The 9,234-nt window shown below is 40.3% G+C and overlaps 1 protein-coding gene across 4 annotated transcripts in view; it reads right to left on the bottom strand.

Annotated features, from left to right (window-relative positions):
* Positions 1 to 7,638, bottom strand: part of LOC5513116 — a 60,411-nt gene extending 52,773 nt beyond the window's left edge. For all 4 annotated transcript variants that reach the window (XM_048726784.1, XM_048726785.1, XM_048726783.1 and 1 more), the window contains exons 1-6: positions 6,779 to 7,638; positions 3,694 to 3,778; positions 2,285 to 2,598; positions 2,001 to 2,142; positions 1,266 to 1,576; positions 499 to 640 (exon numbers count right to left, since the gene is read on the bottom strand). In XM_048726784.1, coding sequence (XP_048582741.1) covers positions 499 to 640; positions 1,266 to 1,576; positions 2,001 to 2,142; positions 2,285 to 2,598; positions 3,694 to 3,778; positions 6,779 to 6,820 — 1,036 coding nt within the window. In that variant the 5' untranslated portion in view covers positions 6,821 to 7,638. The remainder of the gene's footprint in view (positions 1 to 498; positions 641 to 1,265; positions 1,577 to 2,000; positions 2,143 to 2,284; positions 2,599 to 3,693; positions 3,779 to 6,778) is intronic.
* Between the last annotated feature and the right edge of the window lie 1,596 nt (positions 7,639 to 9,234).

Genomic DNA, 9,234 nt, shown 5'->3' on the forward strand with positions numbered 1-9,234 from the left:
GCACATGTAGCCGTATATCTGTACTCTTATACTTATCACACATGTAGCTGTATAGCTGTACTCTTATACTCACCGCACATGTAGCTGTATAGCTGTACTCTTATACTTACCTCACATGTAGCCGTATAGCTGTACTCTCATACTCACCACACATGTAGCCGTATAGCTGTACTCTTATACACACTGCACATGTAGCCGTATAGCACCACACATGTAGCCGTCTATACTCTTATACTCACAGCACATGTAGCCGTATATCTGTACTCTTATACTTATCACACATGTAGCTGTATAGCTGTACTCTTATACTCACCGCACATGTAGCTGTATAGCTGTACTCTTATACTTACCTCACATGTAGCCGTATAGCTGTACTCTTATACTCACCACACATGTAGCCGTATAGCTGTACTCTTATACACACTGCACATGTAGCCGTATATCTATGCTTTTATACTCACCGCACATGTAGCCGTATAGCTCTACTCTTATACCCACCGCACATGTAGCCGTATAGCTCCACTCTCATGCTGATTCCACCATGCCAAGTTATCGCGTAAATGCGTATGTACTGAGCCTCGATAGTAGGACTGAGGCCATACTTCTTGATGGTGTTTGTGTCGTTGTTTCCGATAAAAATCTGAAAAATGAACAATGATTCATATTGATTGTGCGATTTTAAATAGATTAGAATTATCTATCTTTTTTCATCTTGTCATACTAGCAGCCCCTGAAAAAGTTATGATAAAGTAACATTATACGGAACTTTTAGTTATAGTATAGAACCTGAACAGCTCCAGGGCCGTAGCAGGCCTCGAAATATTGGGGAGGGGGGGCATAATACAGAAACATTAAGAAAATATTAGGGAGGGGGTACAGCCACGCCCCTATTGGTTATTTCCTTGTAATTTTTGAAAATATTGGGGGGGGGGGGGGGAAATGCCCCCCAGTGCCCCATCCTCTCTCCTACGGCCCTGAGCTCTGAACCTGAACAAGTCTTTGAATTGAAAAGTTTAACGTCACCCTATCAAATAACAATAGTTGACGCCTCTGACAAAATTGACATGAAATTGGTTTCTTGGGCAATCACAGAAGAACGATTTTTTTTTAATAAATAAGAAAGCTCTTCTCGCTTTCATACCCTCCAGTCACGATGCTATCGTCCCTACTTTCGTGCAGCTCTTTTGAAGACAGGGAGGGAGGTTCATAAGATAGATAATAATGCCCCCTTCATCACACAGAGAATGTTTCCTCTTTAAACCAACCTTCGGCGTTATGAAGCCAGCATCCCGATACTCGACCCAGCCCTCCCCGCGGTCGCTGTAACTCAGTTGGTACTTCAACACCCACTGAGCGCCATTACTGCCACCTTGGGTTGCTAGGCCCGTTACCGTAGCAACATCACTCCAGTCGACTTGCAGCCATTGGTTCTTGTCGTTATCAAGTGCTGTCCAGCTTGAAGCTCCGTTCAGACGCGCCCTGGTGGCATCATAAGGAGCGATGAAGCTTGATGCACTTAGTGCGCTATCTGGCACACGACCGTCCTCCAACCCAAGGGCATAGGGACAGTCGAGAGCTGCAGCAAACATAGACACACAAAGATACACTTGCCTTTAGACGCGTAACAGCAATATTCGACGATATTTCTTTTCCAGATAATGGTGGTCTTGTCGAAATTGAGGCAAAAATTAGGCTTAAACAAAGCAAACTCCCGCTGGCATTCCAGGTCCTTTTAACAAAGTAGACTCGACAAAGCCTATTGTATGCACTTCTAACCGGGCTGCGTTATTTGGAGAAGGGATTATTGTTCTGGAAACGGCTTTTATATTCCAATCTTTGTGCACAAAGACTTTTTTAGTATAACGCCATAAGGAGCCCAAGCAACCATATATAAGTAAAAAGCTGAAATTCGCCGGGGACTCTGTTATACTTGCCAAGTATGCTACGAATTTCGAGTGGCACCTGATCCTGAGGGATTTTCTTACTAGTGTATGACTTACCACATTCACAGCCATAGAGGTCTACCCTCATACACAGATGGCCCACATATTTCAAGAGGTTAAATCTAACGAGGCGGGCGGCGAGTGTAGGGACAAGAAGGTGTTCTTTGACGTCTTTACCATTAACGTTACCGTCGAATGTCTGCAAAGTCAAAAGACGGTCAGAAGAATGCAATAAAACAACCGACTATAGGGTAGACAATACAGACAGAAAAAGACCGAGACAGACAGACATACATACAGACGGACGGACGGACGGACAGACAGACAGACAGACAGCATACCTTTGTCGTGTTGTTTTGATGGTAATCCATCCAATAGGCCCCATTTCGGCTGTAGCCAAGCGTGAAGCGCGTGACATATGCATGATAGTGATGTATTATCCCTTGTGTGGCTACTTTATTCACGGTTTTTAAGGTACCAAGATCGATTTGCAGCCATTCGTTTTCATACGGGCGTAACGAACACCAACTACTATGCAAGCCACCAACGTTCAGACGTGCTTTAGCCGTCCCATACTGGGAGCTGAAAACACGTCTTGCTGTGATTGCCGAGTCCGGAACTCGACCATCTCCAGTCAGTAATGACTCAGAGCATTCTAAGCCACAAACAAAACAATAACAAGTTATCTATCAACCAAAAAAGTGAATGGGAATAAGGGCGGTCAGGAACAATTTCAAAGTCTCGAATTCAAAAAGAATGAAAGAAATGTAGTATCTGATACGACGCAAACTACCGTTGCCACCTTGAAGGTTTTGTGAAGTAAGCCAATAAGGATGAGAGAAACTCCCGTTGTTTTCTTGATGTTTCTGTATCGTGCCACACCCCCTACCCCCAATAATAGGGACCTTAAGCAAGAACGACGGCGACGGCTATGACACCGAGATCGAAAAAGATGTGTTCGCGCTTGGCGATCAAGAGATAGATAAAAATAAACCAAGGACATTATTTCTACAGCAGCGAACGTAGTTAGGGGAGTTAACACGGCAAACGTCCGCGTCCTCAATTGACCGTGAAAGTTGGAGTTTTCACGTCGTGGTTTTATGGAAAACGGCTGAAATGTATCAGACAGAATGCATTTTCACGTGCTGCTATTGAATTCTGAATCAAATCCCATTGTTTTCTGCCGTCGTCGTCCACGTTGCCGTCTTAAGGTCCCTAATTCTAGGCCTGCTACGGCTATGCTGCGTATTGCAATTTTACGTCTCGGCTATTCGTTGAGATTTTTAAATTTAGTTTGGTGTAGAGTACCCTGGTTCCAGAGACTCGAACGTCTTTCTATTTATTAACCTCGCTGGCCACTAAAAAGAGAGACGTTCGAGGCTCTGGAACCAGGATAGGTGTAGAGTTCAAGTCGTGACAAGTTTCTTAGTGAGTGCGCGAGCTATGATTTTGTTCATGTCGAAATAGGTACGTATGACTTGCGGATAGTTCACAGGATTAAAGTTTCGCCTGTTAGACGCTTCAACTTACTTTTAGGCTTCTGACAGAATGTGTAGATCCAAAAAATATCCCCCCCCATTGAGTTACTGTATCTATTTTTTTTCCATGGGGTTGGAAATTCCAGAGGGGTTGGGGGTCATACCTCAGACCCCCTCAATAGGGGTGATATTTTCTGGAACGACTTAATCCTATAATCCACAGAGCTGTATTATACATAGTAGTATACTGTAACATGGCGTTGGACACATACCTGTGGGACAGTGCGGATGTTTTGTAGAAATCCCAAGCCCAAAATACAATGCCACGAGGCTGAGAAGAAACACGACTCTCTTCTCCTAAGGAAAATAAAAAACCTTTTGTGTATCTGAATAAAATTAAATAAAAATTCGTTTGCAAAAGGAGGGGCTTTATTTCTTTTGGTTGGAAGTTACATGTTAGAATTGAACCTCGGTGATCTTGGATACTAAAATTTCTTAAATACTAAACAAAAACTAATCAGATACTAAACACAAACTAAAAGCAAGGGGGGTAATTGTTGATAGGAAAAAACTTCAAAACTACTCAATTTCTGCATATAATTAGAGAATAGGTCGGGAAATACGTCAAAATATTTTTACAGCGATTTTTGCGTTATTTTGCGGATTTAGGCTAAATTTCTATTTCAGATATTACTGCGTGAAATATTCAAAAGGCGATCCCACAAATACAAATATTTTAATACAACTGAATAAAATATACGGGGGAACAAACTTGGATTTGTTAGTATAAATAGCAGCTGGGTAAAAACTTTTTTTCTTTATTTTTGTTTGAACAGATCAAAAACTGGTCCAAAAAATTTTGCAGATCTCAAAGGAAAAAAAAACCTTCTTTCGGATGATTTTATCCCGGTCAATTCGAATCCAGTATATATTTAAAGGCCCATAAGCAACCAAGCCTACATCAGATCGAGGCTCTATTTTAGCGCTTCGCTAAAATGTCGTACGATGTCGTACGAAAGCGGTTTTATCACCTCGAGCCGAAGGTCACGGGAAATTGAAGTATGTAAAATGGTTCGTGAAACTTGTATTTACCGTTCACTGACGTCCAAGAACAATACAGAATTCCTTTTTCATTTTATGAGTATATTTAACACAAGATAAGAACAATCTTGCACGCATTGTGTGTAACAATCACAACGACTACAAAGGAATTTGGGTTTAGTTTTCCTGCAAGTCAAAGTTTCTCAGACTCTGAGCCACTAATTCACATATATAGGGAATGAAAATATCAGGTTCGATTCAAAGGTGAGCCTTGATGCAACCCTGAAAATGCAAGAGGAACAAACAATATGTAGAAGTTTTGCCGTGAGTCGAGTTTGCAAATCATAGCAGCGAAATATATACTTCCTATGTGTTCGGCATATATTCTCCTCGACTTCTCGCTTCATGGTTATTAACCTAAAGTTTTAATTACAGGTTATAGTACTAATCAGTGATAAAACAAAGAATAGTCTGAGTTTGAGTAATCGCGTGGAATAAACCAACATCTTTCCCGATGACATCAATCTTTATTTGTCAATGATCCTTATTCTGAAGCACGCATTGCTTGGTAGTTTACGTTATGTTCTTGTCTTCCTAAATACTGGCTTTCTTCACCGGCGAAAACAAGATAAAACATGCACCTCGAGTGTGTCGGTAGTGAATAATTATGCGTATTATAGTCCTCCAATCAAATCGCTAGAAAGACAATAGCGCTATTTCAAAACAACAACAATCGCTTTGGTTGCCAATGGGGCTTTAACTCTTCGTAATTGTTGCCATGTAACGCAGTTACTTTAGTTGATGTAGCTAGCGTGACGTACAAGCGCGTGAACCAAGCCTGACTTCCATTTGGGTGGTCTTCACCGTCGACAACATTCATTATATCAGCGTCAAAAAGTACAAAATTAGACGTTTGCTGTTTGAAAATATAGCTATATCTTGGCGCTAAATCGGTATAGAAATGTTTATTTTAGCTATTTCCTTGCGTATTGCATAGAAATACGCAAGCGTCTAAACCAGACAAGGTATTCTGATCAGACATTAACAAGTTGCTGTAAATAATTTAAGAAACAATAATATAAAGCCTTTCCATCGATACTAGTTGATTTTGCTCGGTAAATAGGTATTTTTATTATTTAAATTTTTTTTATGAAGTACCCCCCCCCCCCCGACCTTTTAAAGTATCTGATTAGTATCTGAGGGATTAGTATCAAGGATCACCGCGGTCTCCACCGAGAAGGCTTTGTTAGTTTGCTAGGCTTTCTTTCCTCATAATTTGAACTGATTAAAACAAAGCAGCGTGCGCTCTGACTTTATTGTTAGACTGCATACCAATTAGAGTAAACAAACAAACAAAAATTCAACGTTAATTGTGAAATACTCTATGGTCGAAACTTTACCGAACCAGAACGGTGCGACTCTAGCGTTTAATCTGGGTCTTTGAGGCAGGTGTCAAGCCTTTATGTCGACTGTTCTGTTATGTATATGCAGTAAATGTTGGAAAATTCATGGGTCTTGGGGTCCAACGGTTAAATCCGCGATTTAAACCGTCAGCGGGAATTTTGTAGTTATTTTGTATATATATTGGTAAATTAGTAGTATTTTGGAGGGTCCAAAAAACCTTGAGGCCCAAGAACTGACTTCGAATTTTTAGTGTTCGCGAATTTCCCAACATTTACTGTATGATATTGAACAGAGAACTAGAAGTAAATACAAGCTATGTTGTAAATTTTTATGAAGTTGTTTTAAAGCCAATCAGATTTTGTGTCTCTGTGTATATTCTTTCACTAAAGCAGCAAGATAAAAAAAACATTTATTTTCTAATTTGTCTTTCCTTCACAAACCTATATTATTTTTCTTATTTTAAGGATAAAAAATGGGGGGGGGGGGGTTTTCTAGACGTTAATGTATAGCATTTTGTCACTTCTGATTTTGTGCAAATTTACTTACAAATTTAATAAGGATTCTACACTGTAAGTTCACTTCAAAAGTTAAAACTTCTCTAACTTCTTCACTTAAGCTAATGACTAAATCGACTCATTAAAATTGCACGAGTTTAGCCTAAACATTATGATGTTTGAGAACTAACAAATAAGATAAATGTGTTTCAGTACGAGAATCATTTTTACTAAGGAATTATTATTCAATATTTCGGGTTCTCAGATGGACAAATCATGAGAAAAAAGGAATGAATGGAACACAGTAATCACTTTTAGAAAAAAAGAAGGAAGAATGATTAAACTTCTTTGGATTCGTGCGAAGTAAAGAAATTTCTAAGGGCTCTGAAAACGTTCAGAACACCAAACTCTTACTTACCCCAGTAGCCATGAGTTGTATCGGCGTCCACGATGCAACCATACTACTATGAATGCTAGTGGCGACTTTAGAGAAGGCAGATGGTCATAAAGTCAATTTAAGACTATTAATAAATAAAACGTTACGTTGGTCAGTTATTGTGCATGGAGGTCATTTCTTTTACTAACATAAATAAAGAGCCTTTTTTAAGGAACCCGTTTACAGTTGTTAAGGGGACCGAAAAGGATGATGGGGTTAAACATTCTCTGCAATGAATAGCAAACATATCTTATAATCGCATAATTTCGTTTGTTGTCGCTATTTTTCACTTTAAAAACATTTTAAATAATTAATATTCTTTTTAAAACTTCGTGCAATTTAAGTGGGTGGCGGTAAAAAAATATTGTTACTAAAAGTGAGAAACCTTTTCATTTAGTTTTGGTGTAAAATGTTTGAATACAAGGAACAAGCTGTCGGTGTACTGCTTATGTAACAATTTTGAATGAAACCCGAGAAAAAAAAGTTTTACATTGCGATTGGCCTTAGAATTCTTTACAAGGACAATTCTATGAGCATCTCTGTGACTTAATTTTTTTTAAATTTAAATTTTAACGGGTCTTCAGATATATATATTTTAGCGGGCACGCAATTCTTATTTTATTTAAAGGATCTTTCGAAATCATACCAACGAAAACGCTATAGGTGGCAACATTTTTAGTAATTTTTGGCCAACTATTGCTTGAATCTCTGAAATAAAATATCTACAGTTGGCAGGGAAGCCAAGCTTGATTTGATTCTTTTGATTTAATACATCATTCAGGCCCGTACCCAGGAGTTTTCTTGGGGGGGTGCGAAATCCGAAAAACTGGACCTACCTTTTCCGGGGGGAGGGGGGGGGATGGAATGAGTTTTCTGATAAAAATCTGACCATCCCCGAAAGGATAAAAAGGGATTTTTTTATGCGTTGCAGTATCTCCACCTGACGTTTATTGTCGGATTTGGCTACGTACCAGAGTGATCTAGATTATGCTTTATAGTTTTGTCTACAAATAGCACGTCCATTGGGATCCAAAAGTGGACCTTCGGCCGATGTGGAAGCGGTGCGTTCGCACCCCCTGCACCACACCTGGGTACGGGCCTGTGATTGTCTTAATAACCAACTGCCAATGCAGCCTCAAATTCGAGTTAGCAGGGAAATCTTTAAAATAATAAAAAAACATAGAACAACCTGTTTATCAGAACAAAAACTGCAAGCTTACCCCAGATTTTTTCTCTATTGTTCTGCTAAGCGTATTGACAAATGATCTCGCATTAGGATTCATCACAGGGATATAACAGAACCCAAGATCAATGACTAAAGAAAATGCTTATGTTGCATTTTTTTAAATGAAATTATAGGCCCGCAATGTCTACATGCTGCTACAGCAATATAAACCACCGGGAACCTCGGCTAGGTTTGAAAAATAATTCTACGCCAACTAGAGATTAAGACATCTCAGACATTACTAACATAACGAATGTATAAAAAAACCCAGGATTTCAAGGATTGGCATTTCCCATTCATGCGCTTCCAAAATTCTCTGTTAAAGATTTTGAACTCAGGGTCCCAGAAAAACCCCGAAATGTCTCCTTGCTGAGGTGAGATTGACAGAGGTGTTACAGAGGGTTATGTAAACAGAAGTATAAGATGAAGCCAAACGACAAATCGTTAGTCACATAGTGTCCTATGATAACGAAATCGCCCCCCCCCCCCTCTAGAGAACCACAAGCATCGTTAGTCACATAGTGTCCTATGATAACGAAATCGGCCCCCCTCCCTCCCTCTAGAGAACCACAAGCATCGTTAGTCACATAGTGTCCTATGATAACGAAATCGCCCCCCCCCCTCCCTCTAGAGAACCACAAGCATCGTTAGTCACATAGTGTCCTATGATAACGAAATCGGCCCCCCCCTCTCTCTAGAGAACCACAAGCATCGTTAGTCACATAGTGTCCTATGATAACGAAATCGGCCCCCCCCTCTCTCTAGAGAACCACAAGCATCGTTAGTCACATAGTGTCCTATGATAACGAAATCGGCCCCCCCCTCCCTCTAGAGAACCACAAGCATCGTTAGTCACATAGTGTCCTATGATAACAAAATCGCCCCCCCTCCTCTAGAGAACCACAAGCATCGTTAGTCACATAGTGTCCTATGATAACGAAATCGGCCCCCCCTCCCTCTAGAGAACCACAAGCATCGTTAGTCACATAGTGTCCTATGATAACGAAATCGGCCCCCCCCTCCCTCTAGAGAACCACAAGCATCGTTAGTCACATAGTGTCCTATGATAACAAAATCGGCCCCCCCCCTCTAGAGAATCACAAGCATCGTTAGTCACATAGTGTCCTATGATAACGAAATCGGCCCCCCCCCCCTCTAGAGAACCACAAGCATCGTTAGTCACATAGTGTCCTATGATAACAAAATCGCCCCC

Source organism: Nematostella vectensis, chromosome 4, assembly GCF_932526225.1.
Source record: "Nematostella vectensis chromosome 4, jaNemVect1.1, whole genome shotgun sequence".
Taxonomy (NCBI): Eukaryota; Metazoa; Cnidaria; class Anthozoa; order Actiniaria; family Edwardsiidae; genus Nematostella; species Nematostella vectensis.